The sequence below is a fragment of the Dermacentor variabilis genome, chromosome 8 (genome assembly GCF_050947875.1).
Source record: "Dermacentor variabilis isolate Ectoservices chromosome 8, ASM5094787v1, whole genome shotgun sequence".
NCBI lineage: Eukaryota > Metazoa > Arthropoda > Arachnida > Ixodida > Ixodidae > Dermacentor > Dermacentor variabilis.
This window is the reverse complement of record NC_134575.1, coordinates 33,882,678-33,907,454: the sequence shown is the minus strand read 5'-3', so window position 1 is coordinate 33,907,454 and position 24,777 is coordinate 33,882,678. Positions and strand designations below refer to the sequence as shown.

General features: G+C 46.3%; 1 protein-coding gene across 7 annotated transcripts in view; it reads right to left on the bottom strand.

Annotated features, from left to right (window-relative positions):
- Window positions 1-24,612, bottom strand: part of LOC142589967 (epsin-2-like) — a 46,649-nt gene extending 22,037 nt beyond the window's left edge. For 3 of the 7 annotated variants that reach the window (XM_075701716.1, XM_075701722.1, XM_075701721.1), the window contains exons 1-6: window positions 24,502-24,612; window positions 17,259-17,665; window positions 13,535-14,318; window positions 8,807-9,034; window positions 6,526-6,580; window positions 5,407-5,593 (exon numbers count right to left, since the gene is read on the bottom strand). In XM_075701716.1, coding sequence (XP_075557831.1) covers window positions 5,407-5,593; window positions 6,526-6,580; window positions 8,807-9,034; window positions 13,535-13,810 — 746 coding nt within the window. In that variant the 5' untranslated portion in view covers window positions 13,811-14,318; window positions 17,259-17,665; window positions 24,502-24,612. Of the gene's footprint in view, window positions 1-5,406; window positions 5,594-6,525; window positions 6,581-8,806; window positions 9,035-13,534; window positions 14,319-15,624; window positions 15,689-17,258; window positions 17,666-22,008; window positions 22,133-24,501 lie in introns of those variants that run through there. The other 4 variants (XM_075701718.1, XM_075701720.1, XM_075701719.1 and 1 more) reach the window with 4 other exon arrangements.
- Window positions 24,613-24,777: the final 165 nt, after the last annotated feature.

Here is a 24,777-nt window from a genome sequence, read left to right as displayed (position 1 = left end):
ACAGGAGACAGCGCGTGCATGCATGTGTAACTAAGGAATACTAAGTGTGTTCCGGGACAACTGCCGCTTCCCACTCTTGATATGCTTCACCGCAATACTTCATGTCAGCTTCGCCGCACAAAACTGCTGTATCGAGGTGAAGCTGACTTTCGGAAACCGGCATTACGCAATGCGCTGTGCTTTCCCAGCTTCGAAGTCATTGGCGGGGATTACAAGTGCGGAGTCGGAGCCTTCGCTAACAGCAGCAAATTACACCAAACAGCAAGAAGCCTTGTAATCAACATCAAAACAGCCAGGCCTAGCATTGCTGCAGTGGTGGCTACAGCCGCCAGCAGATCTGCATGCGAGAGCACCTGTTCGAGGCAGCGAGATGATGAAAATGTCGCCAGTGGTAGCTTCGATAATGCCATTTCGAAGCTGCAGTGATGGGAAAAAGTCCAGAAAATCGGACGGCGAAGGATTTTGCATCCAAAATTTTAGACATTCTTATAAGTGGATTGACCCCATGGGGTAGGTGTAGATGCCGCAAAGGCGTCCGAAAGCCGGGCGTCTGGAAAATCAGTCGTTGACTGTATGTGTGCGCTGGCCACTCGGAACAGTTTGTATTTCCTATTTATTTAAGACCCCGCAAGGTCATCCTGTGTGAACAGTGACCTCGACCAGGTGCTGCTAATACAGTGTGTACAGTCGTGTGTACTGTGCTCATGCATGCTGCATCTGTGCTTATTTAAAAACAAAGCAATACTTCTACATCATGAACTATTCTCATAATCCAACTGACTGTTTACAATTGCATTTCTTGTATAAACTGACATGCTCATGTAATTTGTTTCAGAGTTTTTTTGCATTATAACAGCACTGTCACTGTTGAATTTTATTTTGGTCATTTCTAGCCCCTTCATGTTATACCTGCCAGGTCTTTAGTGTATCTTAATTCACAAAATATAGCTTTGTTTCTAGCTCTACCTTGAACATGTGGCAAGGTAAGCAAAAAGAACATCCTGAACATGTGGTAAGATAAGCTTATTAGTGTCCATTATAGTTAGAGATTTGTACAAAAATTACTAGAGAACTCTGGTGCTGCTGCTACCATGGGAAGGACAAGTGGTGCACAAATTTTTCAAATCTTTGTGCTTGCAGTTTCAGACATTCCCCTGTCTTTTAATGTGCCAGCATTAGATCACTCATGCAAATGAAAGCCCATCAGCATCCGTCAGTTTTCTTTGTGGCATGGTAGAGGATGCAGGTATGGCGAGGAGGCTATAAATGCTTGCCATCACAAGTGGAGAGGACGAGTGTTAGAAGGGAGGGGATGTGAGAGAGGGTATGCAAAGGAGGGAGAAGGTGGTGTGACTAACACCTTAGGAGGAGGGGTGAGGAGGGAATCCCACTGTGGCAGACTTGGCAGATAGACTGTGGCATTTCAAAGGTTCACACATGTCTTGTGAAGACGTGTGTTTGTACTGTGTATTTTAGTACAACTTAAAATGGATGCTGTGCCATCAACAAGCAGAATGGAAAGCCATGCTGAGGAATGTCACTGAACGAAAAGATCAACTGAACGAAAATGAATGAAAGTGAACGAAAGTGAGCGTATGCAATTGGTGCAAAATACCAAGTGGAACATCAGGCGCAAAGTGACATGTCTTAGGTGTCGTTAAGGAGCCTTGCGGCATTCTTCAGGCACCTCGTCAATTACTTGAGGCTTGCGAAGGGTTAACGCTATTGCAGTTCCATCGGATCAAACCAATCGATCGACTATCTTTTATTCACTATGCGTTACCTTTCTATATTTTCCAAGCAATAGTACTATTCTAAATGTACAAAGACAATGCCTTCAGCAGAGTAGAAACTCAGGCTGGCCGGTGTAGCACAGTGAAGAGAGCGACACACACACTGCGAACCACATTGCAATCAGTGTGTTGCTCTTTTCTGTGCACTTCGCCTTCGCCTGCACTTCGCCTTTCCAGAATTTGAACTAATCAGCAGAAAGTCTCTGTGCCGATGCATAATCCTTGTGCACGCCTTTACATTGGCAACATTTTGCTGAAAGTTGTGAATTTGTGAAGCCACAAAGTTGCTTGAAGCAAGAAAGAAAATAAAAGGGATGTTTAGGCACATCCATGTGCCTAAACACTTGTGCCTAAACCACTTGTTTCCACACTGGCCGAGCTACCGCACTTGCAGCAGCCACTGAAGACGTTAGTGCTCAATTTCCCTCTAGCAATTTTTGCAAAAATTTATGAAGAAACAACCCCAGCTGCTATTCGAAAATGCATTTAGCGTGCTTTGGGAGGTGGTTATTTGGGGCACTGTATTGCACTATGTGTTATGCACGGTACTCCCCTTGCCACCGTGCCTTACCCACATGCTAGTGACAACAGGTACTTTGAGTGCTAGTTCGTGAAAAGGACACTAAAGGCAAATATTAAGCCAAGTTGAAGTGATAGATTAATGCTCAAGAACACATAAGGCATCAATTTTACTGACAGCAGAGCTTTAGTATAAGAGAAATTGAAGTAAATGGATGCAACTTGAGACTCCCCCAAGACATTAAAGTACTGGCCCGATCATGTAGGCACTCCTCATTATAGTTCTTTCAGTCGTAGTACTCAAACACTAATAATAAAAAGATAGTCGCATTGCACTATGAGATGAAAGAAAATGCTACTGGTTCAATTCTATTCAATTTTTAGAAAAAAGATACGTTACCCTTGACAGTGATCTGGATGTTCGAAAGGTTTTGCTTTCGCTTGACTCTGTGCCGCCGCACTTTCACATTTCAGTTGTTCCGTTACCGCTTAAAGCGCGCATTTGCTGACTACGGTGGCAGCGTAACGGCTGAGGAGAGAGTTACGGATGATAGGGACGCGCCCGCTACTCATAATGAACTTACAAAATGCCTTTATATTGTGGCGAGAATACCCTCCTCCTCACTACAAGCTCACCAGGCCTCAGGAACTGACATTCAGACTTGTGCAGACAGAGGCCTATCCCAATCTGTTCACGTTACTGTATAGTGCGGAATATAGGTCGAGGTTTTTTCCAAAAGGTATTACTAAAACGTCACCCCTCGACTTATATACCGGCCCTTGGCACAACATAAATAGTCGTCTGGTAACATGTAGGAGCGCAGACCTTTCGGCATCCGCATCGTTATCGCCTCCTTGGTGACCGACACGGCCTACGCAGTTGGACCGACGCCATCTTCCCTTTTTGTGCAGCGATCGTTCCTGGCGTTGCTAATTTCCCGACAGCCAACAAAATGAGTACGAGTACTCGACGTCAGTTCACTGCGGCGTTTAAAAAGTCATCGAATATGTTGAAATGCATGGGAACATGTCTGCCCAACGGCAATTTGGCGACTCGGAAAAAAGCATCCGGTACTGGCAAACACAGAAAGCCAAGCTGTCTGTCTGCAACGCGCGGGAGCCGTCCTTTCGCAGGCGCCGCGCGGTGCACCCGGAGCTCGAAGACAAAGTGGCGGATTTCGTCCGCGAGCATCGTGCCAGATCTTTGCCAGTGACAGCGGAACTTATCCGCATCAAAGCTATTGAGATCGCCCGAGAATCCGGACTGCCCAAGGAACAATTCAAGGGCTCCATTTATTGGGTTCGTCGCTTCATGCGACGCAAGGGATTCGCACTTCGACGGCGCACATCAATCTGCCAGAAGCTGCCAGAGGCATACGAGGACAAGCTGGTTGAATTCCAGCGCTATGTTATCTGTCTCCGGCAGCAGCATGGCTACATGATGGGACAGATCGGCAACGCTGAAGAAACGCCGGTGTGGTTCGACATGCCGTCGCCCACTACAGTGTGCGAACGCAGCGCAAAAAAAGTCAAGCTTCTTTCTACGGGGAACAAGCATTCACGCTTCACGGTGATGCTCGCATGTACTGCAGACGGCAGAAAACTGCCCCCATACGTAATCTTCAAGAGGAAGACGCTGCCGAAAGAGGCTTTCCCGTGGGATGTTGTCGTTTGCGTGAATGAAAAGGGCTATATGGACGAGGCCCTCATACTCAATTGGATTAAGACCATCTGGAATCGGCGCACTCCTGCGGTGTCCGAGCATGCTCGTCTTGGATGCCTTTCGCGGGCACTTGACCGCAGGTGTGAAGCAGGCACTCCGCGACGGGCGGACGGAACTCGCCGTCATTCCGAGAGGCATGACCTCAACACTTCAGCCACTGGACGTCGTGCTCAAAAAGCCCTTTAAAGATTGTGTCCGTGAACAATATAATCAGTGGATGGCCGGCGACAACCCGACGACCCCAACCGGCCAGCTGCGCAGGCCGCCTCTCGCCACTGTGGCCACATGGGTGTCGCAGGCTTGGCGCTCGCTGCCCGATGATACGGTGGTGCGGGCATTCAAGAAGTGTTGCATTAGCAACTCCTTGGACGGCACTGAGGATGACATATTGTGGGACGCAGCCAGTGAAAAGCAGTCGTCTTCAGACGAGAGTTCAGACAGCTCAAACGAATGAGCAGGTGATGAGTCAGGCGGCACCACTAGATAAAACAAAGTTTTGTGCCTTATAATTCTTATGTTGACTTCTTTGCTTCAATGTAAGGGGGTCGACCTATATTCCGCCTCGACCTATATTCCGCATTATACGGTACATGCTATATAACAGGAGATTCACCCTGATGACGTGTGCCCTGCTTGCGGGGATAGATCAACAGCAAACTAAAAGTAGCAGCGAATGCCACGTTCATGTGATATCGCGGAACGACCAAACAGTCCATGCCGCTTGACCAAGAGCAGCTGCAGCGGCGAATCCAACGCCGTCTTGGCTCAGTTTCTCCATGGCAGCACATTTGCATTTTTCAAAAGTGTAGAGCCGTCTGTTGGGTGCCGTTTTACCCACGGACGGCTGTAGAGGGCGGTGATGACGTACGCAATGTCACCACTCCTAGCTCAGAGGCAGGCGATTTAAATTGCGCTAAAGGTATGCGTACCCTTCAGACGCAATTTTCTCACAAACTCTTTTCTTGGCATGAAGCAAGCACTGCATGGTTTCTGTGCTGGTATTTTAACAGTCCACGTTGACTTATTATTTGCCTTTAGTCTCTCTTGAAGAACCAGTTCGCAACGTCGTGCAGCATCTGCAAATGCCTGTGGTCCCTCGCTACCACTGCACAAATTTTACCGCTGCGTTAGACTGCACAATCTTTGTGATTGGCCCACGAAAACGGGTCAGACATTTACAAGAAATCCTGGTTGGTTCCCAAAGAATGCTAAAAGCATTAAATACCCTATGCGTTACAGAGTAGTCTCTCTTTGTCTCTCTCTGCCAAGTGTTTGGTAATTTCAGAACTCAAGAAGAGCCGCTGTGGTTTTTTTTCTTTTTCTCTGGCATCTCGCGGGACATGGGTTGGAGGGGGAGGGGCGGCAACTCACGTGTGCTGGGACTCGTTGATGGCCATCTGGAGCCGCAGGTCGTCGTGCTTGCGGAGCCGCTCCTCCTGCTCCGCCTCCTCTTTGCTCATGGCCAGCGCCAGCTGCAGCTGAAGCTCCTCCTCACCCGCCGTCTGGGGCCGCGCACACTCCAGCTCTGAGGAGAGGCCGCTTGCTCCATCACCCTCGCCTATGAGCCACACACACACGTCAATCAATCAAACCGCCAAACTACAAGGACAGACTGATCAGTAGTTTTACGTGCTCATTTCAGCCATGAGGCCCTTTTTTATCTCGTTTGGTTCTAGTTTTACGTGCTATTCCCTGTACTTAAATTTCTGAACCGATCTGCAAATGTTCCTTCGACTTCACTAAGCTGGGTATCAGTGGCTTCTGCACAATTCAGGAAATATAATCAAGTTGACCGAAGGCTCTGTCTAGTTTGGTACAAAAGTTGCAAGACCTTAAAGGTGACGCACAGGCATATACACTTTTCAGAGCATCAACTTCAAAGTCCTGCAACTCTCGCAGCTATAGGCCATGCTGGCAATGCCAGGTACTGTATGTATAGGATTATCAGACCACATTAACAAGAATTTACAAGATTTTCCAGTAAGAGATGGCAAGACAAAGCTGCACAATACTAATTTTTGGAGTCAGCCGCAACATAACATCGTGCACACTGATGCACTAGTCTATCCCCATAGGTCGACTATTGTTACAAAGCATTTGGAAAAGGCCACGTGCGAAAGAATGTTGAAGAAATGGCCGGCCATTTGTTGGAACTGCAAGCACATCACCTTGGATGTTGACCATCGCACCTTTACTTGTATATAGTTTGTATATGCATTTGTGCTTTAAGCTTCCTTTTATGACATTTGAGACTATACTTTTCTTTGCGTCCCTTTCAGACCACAACGTAAGACAAAATCAAGTCCTCTCTTTCCTACACACTGGTCTGGGCAGTAGTGCGATAACTTTGATGTGCCTTGCTTTCTCAGATTGTCAATCTATTCTCTGCTTTCACACCTACTCGCAAACAGTTATGACATTTTCAGTAAAAGAAAAATTCTTTTTTTTAAATACCTTTAAAAGTTTTGTAACCCTTAGAGATGATCTCACCTCTGGGTGACGTCACATCAGAGTTGTACGAGTCTCGCCGACTGGAGCTGCCATACTGAAAATCGAGAAGCAAGATATATTGTAGAGAAAGTAAAATTATGTGAAAGTTAACGCAAGACAACTCATTTCTTTTAGCACAACAATAATTAGGCGTGAGAAATGATCCGAACAAAGATTCACACAAGAACTCCAACAAGCACACACTGAAAATTTTAACTGCAATTCTAGAAGCGACAGAATAGGTCAATTTAAAGTGCATGGAATTAGCAAGTTGCACAGTGGATTACGAGTGTACCCTCGCTTACATGTGTTCTGAGAAACTACCTTTCCCAACATATCATTGTGCTGCTGAACACATGGGTTCACTTTAACTAAATGTCTGATGCAATTTTCTCGTAAACTAAGTCTTTGCTTGGCACAAAGCAAATGTTACGAGGTTTCTGGAATGGTATTTAAACAGTCCACACAAACTTTGTATTTGTTTTTAGAGTCCCTTTAAGATGACATTCACAGCATCTTTGTTGCTATCCACTAGCTTTCAATTGACGATCTGTCCAAATCACAGTTTGCACTTCAACAATCACATCATTGCTTGTCGAAGGCCTCCCAAAGCGTGGCTCACACTCCACATACACGTAGCCTTACTTGAAGCAGTTTTACCACACTTTCATCTGATTCATGCCTATAGCATCATTTCTAAATGCTATTTGGATATCCCCCGTTGATCCTGCTTGGCTATTTATAGCCTGTTACCAAGCTTCACACAGAACTATATGCAATATCTTTGTTCAATTTGTCACGCCACTTTGGGCCGCATAGAATCCTGCTGAAACCAGTCAAGAGTGCTCTACTGGTCCTGTACAACAAGATGCAACTCAAGATAATGCCACATGCAGGGGTAAACACATCAAGGGCCCCCCTTGCATAACATGCGGTATGGCCAACCCGCACCCTGTAGTTTCCCCCAAAATAAAGAAGGCTGTACACTTTTCAGAGAGCCCTAGTAGTAAGCATTTCTTTGTTAGGTTCCTGGCCAAATCGATGGTTCCACATTTGGTTAATTCGAAGATTTCTTCCACTTCCATGAAATCCTGCAGCATTTTACTGTACGACCAACTGGCAACAATTGCAGTTTAACCAGTTCCACAGGTTTCGTACCAAAGGGAGCCTAATGCAGGAAAGATCTGGAGAAGAGACAAGGAAGTGGAGAAGCGATCTGCGCAGCAACGCAAAGAGTGAAGAGAGCCAGCGTAAAACATAGGGGGACGCTGCATTGCACAGGCGGCCACAACGCAACTGCTGTTGGGAGTGGGGGGGAGGGTTGGAGACAGGTGAAAGAGCCCACGCTGCGGCGTTTCGCAGGTGTGCACATGGATACTTGCACTGAACGCACTCCGTCACTGTCACTGTGTCTTTGGAAAAGTGCCAATGTCATGTAGAAGGGCACATAGCAATGTCGCCACTGCACGGAGGATCAACAAAGGAGCTCCTTCAGACGCACACGCAGATGCTTTGATATGCAGGGCTGCACCGAGAACTTCAAGGAGCACAACGTGTTTCCAATGGAATTAGCGAAAAGAATAAGAGGATGCCAGGGGCTTGACCTTCTGTTAAGCACTGCCATACAACAGAACCGAGAGTGAAGCCAGGGAAAGCACATGAGAATTTAAATGCTGTTTTAGCTGAAACATACAAATGATCATGTAAGAGGGCAAAACAACAGCTTGCTGCCAGGCAGTAGTCGAAACGCACATCTTCCGCGTCACACAGGTGGTGCTTCACATCAAGCTACCACAACAACCATCCTTCAAACTACTCTCCGTCGGGTATTTTCATATGCATACGATATTAATCTTGGCACTGTTCAGGTACCAAGTGACCATGCCTGCAGTTAAAAAGACGCTGCCTTGGCTGAGACCGGCGCTGGCTAACACTTCCAGAGCTAACCTTGTACGCAAATAGTACTTAAGAAAGTGAACCGCAGGGTGGCTGATGCGGTGGCTCCATTGGTGAAGCTGCCTACACATAATGTGCAAGGTGTCGGTTCAGCTCTCACACCTGCGGAAAGTTGTCTCTTTGTCCACTTTCACTTCCCTTTACCTTATCATTTCTACGGTTCAATTAAACAACAAATAACTTTCCCTATGCTACAAGTCCAGCGCTACTATGCTTCAAAAAAAAGCATGGCTCTAATAGCATGCATGGCGGTCGGGACTGCGAAAAAGCTTTGTACAATGCAGTACTTCGAATAAACTGATCTTGTTACGAGGGCTTGCGGTACCTTGGCCAGGGCCTCGGACCCGACGCGGGCCGTGGCCTGCGCAAAGCGCTCCTTGGCCTTGAGGGCGCGGGTGCGCTCCGCGCGCAGCCGCTCGTCGTCCTTGAGCAGGGCCACTAGCTGCTTGGACTTCTCCCTGACGTTCACCCCCTGGTCCTTGTTGTCCTCCGTGTGCTGGAAGTCCTTCAGCGTCTGGATCGCAAAGATGTTCTCCTTGCACTGCTGGCTCACCTGCAACGTGCAACAGCGAGAGAGAAGGAGAGAGAGCAGGGTGCGGAATTCCGTCAGTCCATGCACACTCTGCAGTGCACTCAAAGCAGTGCAACGACTGCAGCTTAAGAAGAAATCTGCAGTTTCTTCTGAAAGGCGAAGCATTGGTAGCGATAGCAACCAATGATAAGAACAGAAGTACAGGAGGGAAGCAGAGTGGACAATGGCAATGACAGGGCAGCTACACTTGCCCTCTGAACCGGTGTTGCCGATTTAGTTTCATCATCATCATCATCATGGTTACGCCCACTGCAGGGCAAAGGCCTCTCCCATACTTCTCCAACTACCCCAGTCATGTACTAATTGTGTCCGTGTTGTCCCTGCAAACTTCTTAATTTCATCCACCCACCTAACTTTCTGCCACCACCTGCTACATTTCCCTTCCCTTGGAATCTAGTCCGTAAGCCTTAATGACCATCGGTTATCTTCCCTCCTCATTACATGACCTGCCCACGCTCCCCATTTCTTTTTCTCGATTTCAACTAAGATGTCATTAACTCGCGTTTGTTCCCTCACCCAATCTGCTCTTTTCTTATCCCTTAATGTTACACTCATCATTCTTCTTTCTATAGCTTGTTGCGTCGTCCTCAATTTAAGTAGAACCATTTTCGTAAGCCTCCAGGTTGTTGCCCCGCATGTGAGTACTGGTAAGACACAGCTGTTACACACTTTTCTCTGATTTAGTTTATTTCTAGCTAAATTTGGGGGTTTCTTGTGCTGCCTAGTGAGAAAGTTTGTTCTGTTGTGGGCAACTGGTTTCTTAGCTGTTTTCTTGCAATGTTGGCTTGTTCTATGGCAGTATGATTTCTTTTACAATAATTTGCACTTTACGTGTGGCAAACATGTAGCTTATCCATGCCTCTTTTGGAATTAAGAGAGAATTGCCATGATCATATGAAGATGAAACAGAGGTAATTTTTCTGTAACTTTAATCAGTGCCCGGTTGCTCAACCTGTTTTATAAGTCATTTTAGTTCACAAACGCTTATTTTTTAGTTTTGTTTTGCAATACATTTATGAATTTCAGTCACACAAAAAAGCACTTCTTAATATTGATTATTTATCTAGTTTATTCCATTATGATTGAAAAGAAACAGACCTTTCTGTCCAGTGTAATTTTCTCTTTCTGGCTGTGTTTTACGTAGATGCAATTAAACATGTTCTGAACATGATTATGATAGTTGACTGCATTTACTGAGTTTTTACAGACTTTGGGTGCTCATATTGGGGGCTTTAGAGTTTCTTGGGGTCTTGACTAGAGCATTTTTTTTTTTAATTTCTAGCCAGCAAGGCTACTCTGAACATGGCAAGATGGGCCCATTTGCAAAGGGCATCACAGAAGACAGGCAAAGGATCCTGAAAGAGGATATCTGAAATAAGATACTAACTACTAGGCCATAAAGATTACTCAGTAAATACAAAACATTCGGATTCCACAGGTAGCTAAGTGCAGTACATTACAGCGAGAGAAGTGTTTTGTCGGTTTCAAGATACCTTCAAAGTACAAAACAAGAGGCAAATAAAAAGTTTTGCACCGTTGAAGTGCTTTATATTCTCAAACAAAGCAAAGGGCCAAATTACCAAAAGCTTTTTGGTTGCCCTCAGAGAACTGTTGCTTTGCAAGATTTTCATTTGACAACTTGCTGCTGTTCTCAATGAAAATGTCATATCGGTGCCTTCACTAAAAAGAAGCACTACAGTTGAGGAGTTGCTCTACAGTTGAAAAGTTCAACTCTGGTTTAGGTACATGGAAAGGTACCTTCAAAAGTGGTAAGCACCAAAAAGACTTATTTAGGCTAAAGTGCTTGTGAAATACCAAAATACTTGCAGAAGTATTTTAAAATACAGCAATTTTAGTAGACGAAGACATGTAGTACAAGTCTGCATCACCGATACAGCAGTCGCTGCCTAACAGAATACTAGCCTCCAGTGCAATTGACTCAAGCTCGACTCTCAGGTGAAGCAGGATATTTTGTTTATGGCCTGTGGCTGTTGCCACAGTCAGGCGCACAGCCTGCATGCACACTGAGCACTAAACACCGAGCGCTAACCATTAACAGTTATTTGCCACAAAACGAACTTTCGACATACACAATGAACCACTACAAAAAGTGAATACAGCCAAACCTTGATATAAAGAAACCATGCATGTAGTCAAGAAAACTCCTTTAAGTTATATATCTCATATGTAAGTCATTAGGTCAAGGTTTCTGTGAAAGAAAGTTCACTCGAGGATGCATGAGAGTGACGAGTCCACTGTCGGGCAATGCTTTTTTTCTGTTATATTCTTCATCACAAAGGTTTTTTTAAGGTTCATGCATGCAATCAGTGCACATTTTGTTACAGTCGATGAGGTCATGGGTTCAATTCCCAGCTGCGATGCCTGCATTCCGATGGGTGCGGAATGCAGAGATACTTGTGCAATTCGATGCACATTGAAGAACCCCGGATGGTTGAGAACAATACGCAGCCCTCTACTACGAGGAGCCTCCTAACCTACACTGTGCAGTTTCTTAAACCTAAACTTTAAAAAAAAATGAAGAAAGGAAAAGGACTTGGCCTACAGCATTGCCAGGCAATGCCGAAAGCCCGCCGCACGCCCATGACCTCCGGTTACGCAGCCAACAAACACCTGCTCCAGGACACACAGGAAGAAACTCGTGGGATACGGCAATGCAGGCGTTCGTCGTGAAGCGTACCCCGCAGGACGCATACGCTTCAGCATGCACAAGGCCAGGTCGCAGTGGCAATAACTCAATTGTTCCACAAATTTCAGAAGAAACCTTAGTTTGTGGTCAACTCCAACTTTGCCTTTTCAAGCACTTAAAAAGAATGCGCGAATGCTCACGTTATGCAATGATTTGAACGAAGTCTCTTATGCTCTAAAGGAAAGGACAAATTCCAGCAACTTATGGGGCACGTGATTTTACGAAAGATGTAAGGTATGATTATCAAAGGAAACCTTAACCCTTTCAAGAAATAATGATTTAAAAGCAAGTGCAAAAAAAAAGCACTAGATGAGAGGGATGAAAAGGGCAAAGCAAGTGTCGTCCTTCCTGGCACTTTTTTTTTTATTTCTTTAGTGCCTGCTTTTAAAAACACAAATTTTTACCAACTCCCCCAACTTTCGAACTCGGCTTTGTCAAATTAAACTTCAAAAAATTTGAATGTCAGGTTTTCAAAAAATATGTGCAATTCTGTAAAGACGCTCCAAAAGGAGAGAACTCTTCAAATGGAGAAATTGGCCACCTTATATCATGCTTGCACGCCTGCTCAGATGCAATGACTGTGCCTGTACGCTAACGATCAGTTAGTTGTCATTGCTGTTATTTTTCAGTAATTCTTGTAATCACCCGCAGGATGTTCCCATTCAGTTTATAACTAAGTGACCTCCTTTTGTACATATACATCTCTTGTGATTCTTAATTCTTACCTCATTATCGATATAAACAAACCAATGGTTCGAAGTCTGTAGCAATACGCAGCACATCAAAGTGGAAAGAAGTCACACTGAGTAGGCAGGGGGTTAAGTTCCACCTGAACTTCAATGACTGTTGCCTTTTCTTTGCCACCACTGGCTATAACTTCCAAAAACAAATTGTCTACACGAATGTGTACATCACGCCTGGAGGGGGTTATCTATCATAAATATAGCAGGGTGAAAGATGCAACACAAAGTGGAAAAGCGCACAGGGCAGGGGCTTGACAGTATGAGAGGCGCCCGACTGTCAGCACCTCTCACCGCATTGTCCTTTACTCTGTGTTGCGTCTTTCACGCTTCTATCATCACGATGCAAGCGTACCAGCTGGCTGCCCACTTATCGGCCTAAGTTTATGTAGTAACAAGTGATTAACAGAGCTAACTAGCAAACCTGTGATGCAACGAACAAAACCCTTAAACCAGCCAATAACCCAGAGGACATATAGACCACAAAAAAAAAAAGGAAAAACCCGCACGCAACACACATTTTATAGCCTGTCTACACAGTGTTGAAGCAATGAACATATTCGTTTCTTGGCCACCGTGGCCACATTTCAATGTGGGCGAAATGCACAAACATTTGTGTACTGAAGCTCAGGTACCCATTGAAACAACTCCAGGTGGTCAAAATTAGTCCAGAGCCCACCACTGCACCACCACCACCTCATAACCAACTGCAGTTTCATAACATTAAAACCCAACAATTTAATTTAATTTAACAGTAAGGACAGAACAGGTCGCCGCTGTTAGAGAATAGCAACCTTGGGGCATGACAAAGCTAAAACGATGGCTAGCATGTTCCGCAGCTCCGAATTTCAGCTCCATTGAGTGAAGCTAACATGCATCCACATTTTGGTACAAGAGCATTTCCGCAACCCATACTCACTGGAATGAGACCATTGCAGCTGGCAATCAAACCCGCAACCTCGAGCCCAGCAGTGCAAAAGCCACAGCCGCCGCACGGCAGGTGCCAGCACTCACCTTCTCGGAGCCAGTCTTGATGAGGTACTCCAGCAGCACCAGCGCCTTGTAGACGTGTCGCCAGTTCTTGCCGTGGTCATTAAGCCGCTTCCATATCATCTGCATGATCTCGGTGAAGGCCACCACGTTGTACGACAGGTCGGCAATCTCGCCCATCAGGGTCGAGGGCGGCCCCCAGGGGTCGTTGGAGGTCGCCTCGCGCACCTTAACCTGGGCGTCCGAATAGTTCCGCACCACATTCTTCACGTTTCGTCTGAGGCCGTGGACGTTCATCATGAGCACGAAGGAGGCGCAGCACAGAAGCTGCCGGGGGTCGTTCTTGGGCACGGTAGCTGCCTTGGCGGGCGTCAGCTGCTAACACAGGCCGGGCAACTGTGCGCAGCTGCAGGGTCCGTTGCCGGCAGACGGCGCGGACTGTCAGAGCAAGCCTCCAACGCGACGATCGGGCTTCGCGTGCGACTGAGCGTGGTGCTACGCTGCTGGCCAACTCGCGCCTCCGTTGCTGGCGCACCTTCGTGGATTTTTGTTGCTTGCACTGATGACGGGTCCTCGGGTGCGGACCGATGCTGCTGCTTACGACGGAGGAATCGGCACACTTTACGGATGGCGGAAGAGTCCAGAAGACGGCAAGTCCAAAGGGGGCGGACGCGATTTCTGCTGCGTCTTGTAGAAGGCGGCGGACGGAGCGTCAACAACGGCTCAAAGTATGGCACACATTGAAACTGGTGGCGCCTGTCTCCAGGTCTTGATGGCAGGGGGTGTGGGGTGGCGCTCGAAACGTTTGCTGGGCAAGAAAAAAGATGTAACGAGAACAATTTCGTTAAGCAAGCTCGACACCATACCGTATGGTTTCAAATAAATGCCGCATTACTTTTTCATTTACTTCAAGTACCACCAAGGTCAAATGACATTATGGAAGGGAGCAGTTACTTTGGCAGACTGCATAAAACAATTGCTAGTTCCTGCTTATACAATATCAGCCATGAGAAAAGAATGCAGATAACTATTGATAAACAAATATTAGTTGGTGAAATAGAACAGAAAACATTATATACATTTAAACGTAAGTGCATTTTAATATGTAATACACCGATACACTGTATACATTATGTGCATAATATAAACATGTATTCCCATGAACATTAAACCATAATACATTTTAAAACAAAGGCATATCTTGCGCAATGTTGAAGTGTCGCTTATACATGGATCAGTTACATTTTGGCTCAAGATTTAAATTCTCAGCCAGTTTCCTCCCAAAGCAGGTTTGACCTTACTACATAAAAAGAAAATTCCATGATTACACAGGCAAATATAGCCACAATAAAGTACAAAACAAGCTAACATATGACTATGTTGATGGCTACAGATGGCTGAATTGTGTTCATTGTTCCTTTCACAGTAACATGGCTTTCATCACTGCCAAAGGGGTCAACTGCAATGAAATTTCCCTTTGGTTAAAATCAGTTATACTCAAGCGATCTTGGCACAGCTGCAAGGCTGGTAATTGTCCAACTGTCGCATTGGTGGCCGTTAAATAGCACCTTAGCAGAGTTGGTGACGGTGACAATTTGCCCAGCAGATGACGCCGACACCTGGCGGTTAGTGGATGGGACACAAATTTCTGTCCATGGCTTCCAAGATTTTCACTGCCACGTTTAACCTCGGAAGTCATGCCAAGGAGCAGTCAGAGTTCTGCACCGTTTCCAGCCTGTGGTAATGGCGACACTTTTCATTTCTCAGCTTTAGTATTAAAAAGCAATTTTTCAAGCTTTTCCCAATGCATCCACTCAGGTTTCAACCATCAGAGTTCGCACATCAACGTTGTCTGAAGCTAAGGCGGTAATGTGGTCCAAAAAAATGTCGCAGTTGGTCTTTCTTACTCGGACTACCATTAACGAAAAACACCAATGAATACTTTTCTTTCCCAACATTTTCTTTCTCATTGTACACAATTCAGCTATTACAAAAGTATGTGTGGTATTCAGCACTTCATCAATTTTTCAGCGAAAGCCAAAAGCTTTTCCAAGACACTGCGAGCACTCCGGTCTTGCACAGAGTGCAACACACCATACGGTGGAGGGCCTAACCTCGATGTCTGCACCTCCGCAAGGACCGGCTTCACTTCCTTGCTCCGCTATCCAGTCTGTCAGTCTGATAAAAAAAAGGGGGAGGGGACGGGGCTGCCTGTTATCTATTATGTGCGCCGCATGCATCACTGGCCCTGCCCACCCCTTATTCATCCCCCAATTTTAGCTGAAACATCACCGCTCCTGAATACTCTAATCAAATCTGGCACGTATGAGTGTTTGAGCGTTCACTGAGATTATGTTCAGTAAGAGCAGGATCTAGCGAATAAGCTTGCAGCATTTGGACTAAGTGGAATGGGATTGATGCGAAAATAGCGATCTGTAGTTCTACAAGACCGGAAAGTACAAAAAAGAGAAAATTAATGAAACAGTTCCTATAATGTTTATTTCATGAAGAAACACAAGGGAAAAAGACGCGTGCTCAAGACAGGCCCATGCACAAAATACCATGTGCAGAACATGCAAAAATAATTTTCAGAGAGAGCATGGAACAGTGAAAGGTGAATCACTGAACATGAGATACGAAAATACCCCCAGGTGGCACTGTCGCTAAACGTTTCCCGTCGAGTTCCACTTGCAGAAACGACTGAGCTACATGCGTACATGCTGCAGTGTGTGCTAGCCGGGTACACTTAAAAGAGCTCTCAAATGAGAGCTTATACAGCAACCATGCTTTCCTAAAACCGTAAAAACGAAGCACCCGTTCGTAACGCTTTTTCATTCGCATCAATTTTTCCCCCTGTCTCATCTCCCAAAGCATTGCAGCACTGCTCTGAAGCCTCGGGCAGGAGTCAGATATGACAACACTCATGCCACCTCATGCCATCCAAGCTTTCAGTATGCATGCCTCAGCTTCCACAGTGCTTCAAGCAGCAGATCGGCCATCTTGAATAGAGCATGCTCGGTCCGCAAGCTACCCTTCTGCTTCAACAGAGCAGTGGCATACATTCTCCAACCAACACGAGCACCAGCGATTATGCTGCAAAGTACGATGAGTCATGTATAAGCAGCCGACACTCTTGCCCCGGAGATCAGATTTCGATGACCTACAACTGTGGTCGCCACTATCCACTATCAGTGGTGCTTTGAGTGTCACTTGTTTCCTTCTGGGCAGCAGTTCGCCAACGAAGTGTTGAATTTGTGACTCACAGTTGCGCCATACTGTCTGGCTCTTCACCGTCACCACAGCGTAAGTTATGCCATCACCCCATTTTTACATAAACAGCTAGTCCTTCCCCTGCAGCACTTTTCACATAGATTAAATCACAGTTATCTAAAGTCGGCGTTCCACCATTGATGGACTACTCGATTTTATAACTGTTACCTATCGTGCACATCAAACTAGTGGAATCACCTCCCCGCATCAGTTGTAACTATTTTAAACCTCCGTTAATATTGTAATGTCCCAGCTAGCATTGTATAGCGAGGAAATATCGTTGACCTTTAATGTTTTATTTGTTGACTTTTCTACGATAACGAATATTTGTGATTTTCTTCTCCCTTAGCATAAGCACAGCATAGCATTGCATAAGCAGCAAGTGCCGAACGTTTCACACATTATCCCACATTCACCACTCCCTTCTGTAGATGTCATTCAAGCTCGAAGGCATGCAAAATAAGTGTGCCAGACTAACCGTCTCAAAAAGCACCAATCCTGGACATGAGCTCCCTAAGCAGGTGCCTCTGAAGCAAGACGGTTGGTTGCCTAGCTTGATGTTCCCAGCAGCACTTCGTGCCAGCAAAAGGACACGACTGCACAAATTTGGGGGGGAGGGTGGGGTTGGCACCACACCTGCACTCACAGTTCGGGCCTGGCGTGGCACTGGATCTCGCGTCCGAAAGCGTCACAGCCTGGCTTCGAAATTTTGACCGGCGACGAGACGGTGGGGGGGAAGGTCACGGATGTGAATGGAGGGGATGAGGGGTCGCCGTCAACTGTACGGCCGGGACAACATGTCACGCCACGACGACCGGGTGGCGACACGGGGGAAGGCGGAGCGTCAGCGACACGAAGCGCAGTGGTAGCCTGGCAGAAAACAACCTGCGTGGCACGGTGCAAGGGAGGGTCACAGGAAGCACATTCCAGACAAAGTCACTTAATAGCACATTCTGTAGGTACTTTCTTGGTGTTACGGCAGCACTTCAAAGAAGTTCACATGAAATGATAACCAAGTTCTCACTGCAAGCTTAAGTGGGCTCCAATGGTGATGTAAAGCGCCACTACAGTTATTCCGCACGCTTATTAATGTTTTAAAAAGGCATACAGGGCCTTAGGTATGTTAAATGCAAGCACCTTATGAACATTACAGTACTTGTCACTTGCAGAAACTCAAGCACAAAAAGTACAGGGTCATTTAATAGGTGAAATGCGAAAGCCTACTCTTCCTTTTATAATTTGCCTCTTCTATTTCTCTTTTTTTTTTTAGTCATTACTGCTCACTACTAAGCATCTTTAGTCATTTGTAATCAACTGTCGTCATTACAAGCTGTCGTTAGATATGCTGCTCATTTTGCAGTCATTAGTAGTCATTACAAGTAATTTCAGGCATTATTACTCATTACTGGTCATTACTAAGCATTTTAGTAATTTCTAATCAATTGTAGTCATTACAAATTGTCATTAGACATATTGGTCATTACAAGTCATTTCAGTCATTAGTCATCACTGCTCACTGGTAAGCATTCCTCGTCATTTGTAATCAATTGTGGTCATTACAAGCCGTCATTAGACATGTTGGTCATTTCATAGTCATTGCAAGTAATTTCAGACATTATTAGTAATTACTGGTCATTAATAAGCATTTTTAGCCATTCCTAACCAATTGTAGTAATTACAAGTTGTCATTAGACATATTGGTAATAACAAGTCATTTCAGTCATTTTTAGTCATTAATGCTCACTAGTAAGCATTTCTAGTCATTTGTAATCAATTGTGCTCATTACAAGCCATCGTTAGACATGGTCATTTCATAGTCATTACTACTCATTACTAGACATTTCTAATCAATTGTGGCCATTACAAGCCGTCGCTAGACATATTGGTCATTTTGGAGTCATTACAAGTCATTAGTAATCATTAGTAATTACTAGTCATTATTAACCTCTACCAAACTCTATTATGATGTTATCATTCACTCACTGTCACTACAATCATTTTTCATTCTTTAATCTGTCCTCATATGGCGCGATGACACTTCAGCAGTCACTCCGGCTATCAGGTCTGCTGACACAAACTTCACCATGAGCTAAGATAGGCTTTCACCTTAAAAACGAAGGGGTGGTGCCACCTGGTGCTCGTTGTGAAGCCTGTCCAAGACAATCCATAGGCCCCCAACGTGCTGTTTCTATGCGAATTCGTCATGTCAAGCTTACAGTCACCTGCACTGCTGCACAATTTCTCGGAAATTGAGGAAATTGGGTGAGGGGGGGGGGGCTGGCCTTTCATTACTTGCGGTTAAGGTTTACAAGAAGTACTACAGACTTAATTTATCATTTACATTACTTGTGATCAAATAAAGAGAGAGTGCAGCCACTATGACAATTTACACAGGAAAAGAAGCGGCAAGTGCCATAGGTTTGACAATGTTAGTTTTCAGAATATGTATGCACTATGTACATTCAGCTCCTCAATTAACATACGCTAACGTAGACTATAGTAGCCACAAAAACAATACACACAGAATGTGCAGTAAGAAGAGCGCTATTTCTTTAAGCACATAACGCCTATCTGTTTGCTTGTACACACTATTCCAAAAGTATCCAATAACACGGTACAGTTTCGAAGCCATCTGGCACTACCTCAATAGCACTGCCACAGCAATCTGAAGCGGCCAGTTTATTACGCTGCAAGACATAGGCAAGTTTGGCACAAACTATTTTGATGCACTAGTGCAAGGTTTGTGCTCCATTTGACCCACATTGTGCAGTATGGCAAAAGCTGCACATCAAATCAGTCAAATAGGAAAGGAAAGGAACCAACAGTGTGACCTGCCATGTTGGCTCCACAGCTATGGCATTCTGTTGCCATGCTCGAGGGCGAAGGTTCAATTCCCATGTCATTGCGGCCACATTTCAGAAAGCGGGCCGATTGCCAAAATGCCCGCGTAAGCGAGCTTTGGATTAAAAAAATACTAAGGCAGTCACAGTCTACCCATGTGACACTCCTCCACCATGATCACATCATGAGAAGCCAACAAATAAAGACACCAAGGACAACATAGGGGCAACATAATTCAATTAGTAAGGACAAGTAATTTCCCCTATGTTGTCCTTGCTATCTTTGTCTGTTGGCCTTCTTATGATATGATTAATAAAAATTGGGCCCCTCGGTTAACCCCCTTTCTTCACGTTCCTCCACCATGATGCATCTTTACTCTACCTCGTCAACTCCACGCGGTGCGATGAAGGCCGGGGCTCATGTAAGCTAATCAAAACGGAAAGCCAGTGAGGAGGGAGAAGGGCTCGCCCAATGCACACACCAAATTCTTCCATTCCATTAAGTCGGGTTCGCACAGAGGGCAGCCAATGAAGGAGCACTTCCTCCGATTCTCTTTTCCAGTTTGCTCACACAACCCATGGCTTTCGCTGCACTTGCATGGAGTTGGCGAGGCAAAGTACAGGCTCATGTTTCTTCAAAATGTGAAGTCCCCATCAATCTCTTGATCAAACGCATATCTGCATGTCTTGCCTACTGTTTGCCGCTAATCCTCCAGTGCTGGCCCAATGGAGGTGTCACGGCAAGACAAGCCGCACACGGTGGCTGCACAGGCTCCTGTTCTTGAGGGGCCTCTGCAGCCAGTTCTCTCCTGCCTTATGTTAGCCATACACTTCACTGCACCGCGCAGAGTTGGTGAGGTGAAGCACCAGGCCATTAATTATAAAAACTTCACTCTCTCACCTAAACTCATATTTCATAACGTAGCTCTATCAGCTGCCAAATGCGACAAAGATGCTGGACAAAAAAAAGCCTGCCTTCACGCGGAAGTAGCCAGCGAGGTATTACTCCAGGACAGCAGCAGCTGCAATATAGCATGACAGTTTGACTGTGCGAGCGTCTGTCACACCCAGCTGCTCTCTACGTCACGGATCACGCTACCTTCTTTTGCAAGAGTACAACTGCTTGCTTGACAACCAGAACAGTGCCCAACCTTCCCCTCCCCCACTCCCATCTCTCTTCCTTGAGGTGGTGCCACTGATGTTGTATTGGCATATCGCAATAGTGTAATACTACATTTTTAGAAGCTTCACTCTGAAGCATAAGGATGGCCCTCCCGTTTACTTTTGGACTGTTTCACAAGAATGAATTCTGGTGCCCTTCGCATCTGTAATAGAACAACGCGGCCATCAGGAGTGACTAGGGAGGTCGCATTCAATGCGTGCTCCATGGACCAGCATCGTGTTCGCATGCACATTGCCGGCTTTGTTTCTGCTTTTCTTTACCACGACAGCAAAAATCTCATTGTATCCCCATGAAAGAACAGCACAAGTCTGTTCCTGCCCAATCAGTGAAATCAAAGATAACAATCCTCGCCCACTTTAGACACTGACATGGTGTCAGGGAAGTTAGGCTAAAATGGCTATTTTCTTCCCTTCAATAAGAAATGTGAGAAAGCATATTCTACAATGGCAACTCAAGTTGGTTACCACGCAACCAGAAAGCGGCATAACCTGAAACACATTCACTGTGTCTGAACTTCTTTTCCCGATTACTGCACAGAATGGCTCCGTGGGGCATGAAGCATCAAATTTCCCTGGTGCAATAAGGCCCACCATTGTGTAAACTTTCTTTTGAAACTTTTTCAAGCTCCAGAAAGAAGGTGTCACGACACGTCGAATCAGGTGCAACAAATTTTTTTTTTTTTCTGTCGACTTATTTCCAGCAAAAAGTGCACTTCGCGCCTCAGGAAAGCCCTGCACAGAATAAATAACTGCCTTGACCCGTGCCACAGTGAACATGTGAAGAGCATAGCGTGTTTGGTAACTGCATCGGCAAACATTGCCTTATAGCTGAGCGTTAACGCTGTAGACTAGTAGAAACATGAAAGAGACCCATGCAAAAAAGAAACAAAAAGCATGGCAAGCCACAGTGTGAATAACACGCACTTGGTGACATCAGAGCACTTATAGTGCCTGCAGCAAATAACCAGAAGCCATCAAGCTTACGCCTAGCTCAGTCCGAATGACCGTAAAAAGCATACCTGGGCAGATAAACATGTTCGACCCACACGCAAAACTACTATCGGGTCGAATAGAAGGTCGCGCCTACCCATTAACAAAGGTACGGGTCGGTGTATATCTATATCAGCGAAGCTGCATTTTTCGATAAGACGTATCTCGATCAACGCAAGCACACGTCTGGTTGTGCTCAAAATGAGATATACGTACTACAAAAGCTGGCGGATAGCTTCAGTCACATCATTTTGCTGCGTCGGGCACCATAAAACGACCGTCGAACACTGAGCACAGCTCGACGGAACGAGGCAGGAGAACGAGGATCCCGGGCCTCGTAAGCTCCCCTTGCCGCTCGTTTTAACTTAAAGAAGAAAAAAATTGCCGAACAAGAAACTGAGCAAAAGAGCATGAAAAGATTGGGAAATATATGGCAGCAGTAGCGATAGCGATACTCGAACCTTTGGACACGCCGTCTGCGTCACTTCTCTTTATCGTCTGCTGCGGCAACGCTCGCATTAATGGGAGTCGCGCATACCGCGGCCGAACGCGATACGAAACACCGACGTCACCGGCATCCCGAAAGGTCTGGAAAAAACTTCCTCTCCGATGTCGAATGACTAACGCAACAGCCCTTTGGCACAACCGCACTAGCACCCACAAGGATGTTCTCTACATTTGTAACCTCGCACTGCCAGACCGCTGCGGCGGCAGTACTTCGACCTGGGCGAAACCGAATGTCATTTATTTTCTATTTTTATTTTTTTCCGGCGGTTAGCGACACACATGGAATCCAATTACGTGACGATGCGCTGTCCGAAACTGCAACTGCGCTGGAGGAGCTTGCAGCCCCAAATGGTTGAACAAAGAGAAGAAAAAAAAATGGGTTTTACGTGGCAAAACCACGATCTGATCATGAGGCACGTCGTAGTGGGGCACTCCCGAATAACTTGGACCACCTGGGGTTCTTAACGTGCACCTAAATCGTACATCACGGGTGTTAAATCGTAAAGTACACGGGTGTTTTCGCATTTCGCCCCCATCGAAATGCGACCGCCGTGGCAACAAAGAGACGATACAGAATGAGCGATTAATACGACAGGAAAAAAAAAAAAAAAAAAGAAACACCGAGGTTCCTGAAACGCTCACCCGTTTGTTTACACTGCTCAGTGCTCGACTTTTTTTTTTTCTTTGTCCTCAATCCTGTGCGGCTAACCTCCACCGCAAAGTCGACCCTCGCTAACATATCAGGATGTCAGGTTCATCAGGCACTGGATGCTAGCCTCCGTGATCGTCCGCATTCGTAGCGTTTTGATAGTGCACAGAAAGAGAAAAGAAAGGAGAAAAAAAATGAATAGCGTTTATCGGTAGCAGTGGCATTTATTAAAACCCAGTTTCGTCTGCACGATCAGCACTGCACTGTCGCGTTCAACGAAACGCTACCCTTCGACGTGTCACGCTGCTTTCCTTTGGTTCTTTTTTTCCTGCTTACGTAGCGAACCGAAGCCCCCTCACGACACCGCCCGCCCGGGGAGTCAACAAGCATCGATTTGACATTCCGACCGCGGTTCGCTAGCTACGACTTCGCGCGGTTCGGTCGCCCGCCCTGGGGGACTTGTTCGTTCCTCTGACAACGTCAGGGGATCCAAGAGAGCGTGTCGGTCGCAGATAACAGCAGCTGCTGCGGAGCGCCCTATCCGACCCTGCGGAGTTGTTCACCACCGCGAGGTTAAAAAACGGGCATTCCTCCAAGAGCAATAAAGAGGCACGCGGCATAGCACGGTCTGGGGAAAGGAGACACGGAAACAGAAAGGGTACGAGGGACAAGTCACGGCGATTTTTTCCGAGCGGTCCGATATTAGGGGAGGAAAAAAGCAAAGTGGGCGCAAAAAAAAAAATTATCGGTCTTTCACGTTCTCCCCTTTGACACACCTGCCAGGTCGACAGATACTACGCCGACGCCGTAGTAGTAGTGGATAGAATGCGGGTGCGCCCGCAAGTTGGCTCACGACCCACGGAAGACGCACGCCTACACTCATTGCAATTAGCTTCGCGTCGCTTCGGCGCGAGGTGGTTGACTTGGCGGAGTAGGCAGGCAGCCAGCCCAGACACAGAGGGACGCGACTCGAAGCTAGCTAGCGAACGAATCAACCCCGAGCAATTTCGGTTTCTCGGAAGCGCCATGCGCCGCGTCATTTCTCACGGGGTTGCCTCTTCGAAAGTCACACGGCCTTGCTTGCACAAGACGCCTCCTTCTGCACTCAAAAGCAACACACAAACAACACAAGCCCACCAACGGGACTCTTTCGGGTGGTATCTAGCCTCCGTCGAGCCAGCCTCCTCCTCTAGCTGAACGACGGCTCTCGGCCACAGAACATCACAAAACTCGGCTGTCGCTCGCGCCCGACATACTAAGGTGGCCGCGCGAACAATCGTCAACGTAGCCGTGCGCCAGACCGCGCGGCACAGGAAAAGCTCCGGCTGTCATTCGAAGAAGCGAGAGTCTTTTAAAGGGGCCCCCCTGTCGCCGATAGGCCTAGCCGAAACAGCAAACGTCACTCGCGTGGATGGCCAAGGTGAAATGTGACAGGTGGTCAAGGAGACGTGAAGAACGTTTGGGGACAACAGGAGTCCCCCAAGGGGCTTCTGATCGCGCAACACGCTAGCGTAAGTGGGAAAAATTGAAGCGTAAGCGGAACACCAACTTACATTTGATCAGTTGACCCATCCAGCGGAAGTCGGCTGCGGATGGATCTTTACGCAGGCAAGCAACAAACCGGAAGCCTCCGTCAAAGCGGTCGATGATGATGATAGTAACGACACTAAAAAACTTGTATTTGTCGGCAGTAGATATGCGCAATTTCGCTTGCAGAAATGAGCCATCAGTGATGCTAGCAACCAGAGAACACCTACAGTTGGAGTACATTCAATACATTGCTTCTAATTTACCTGGAATCCGGACTTGCTAACCGGCGACAATGTGCA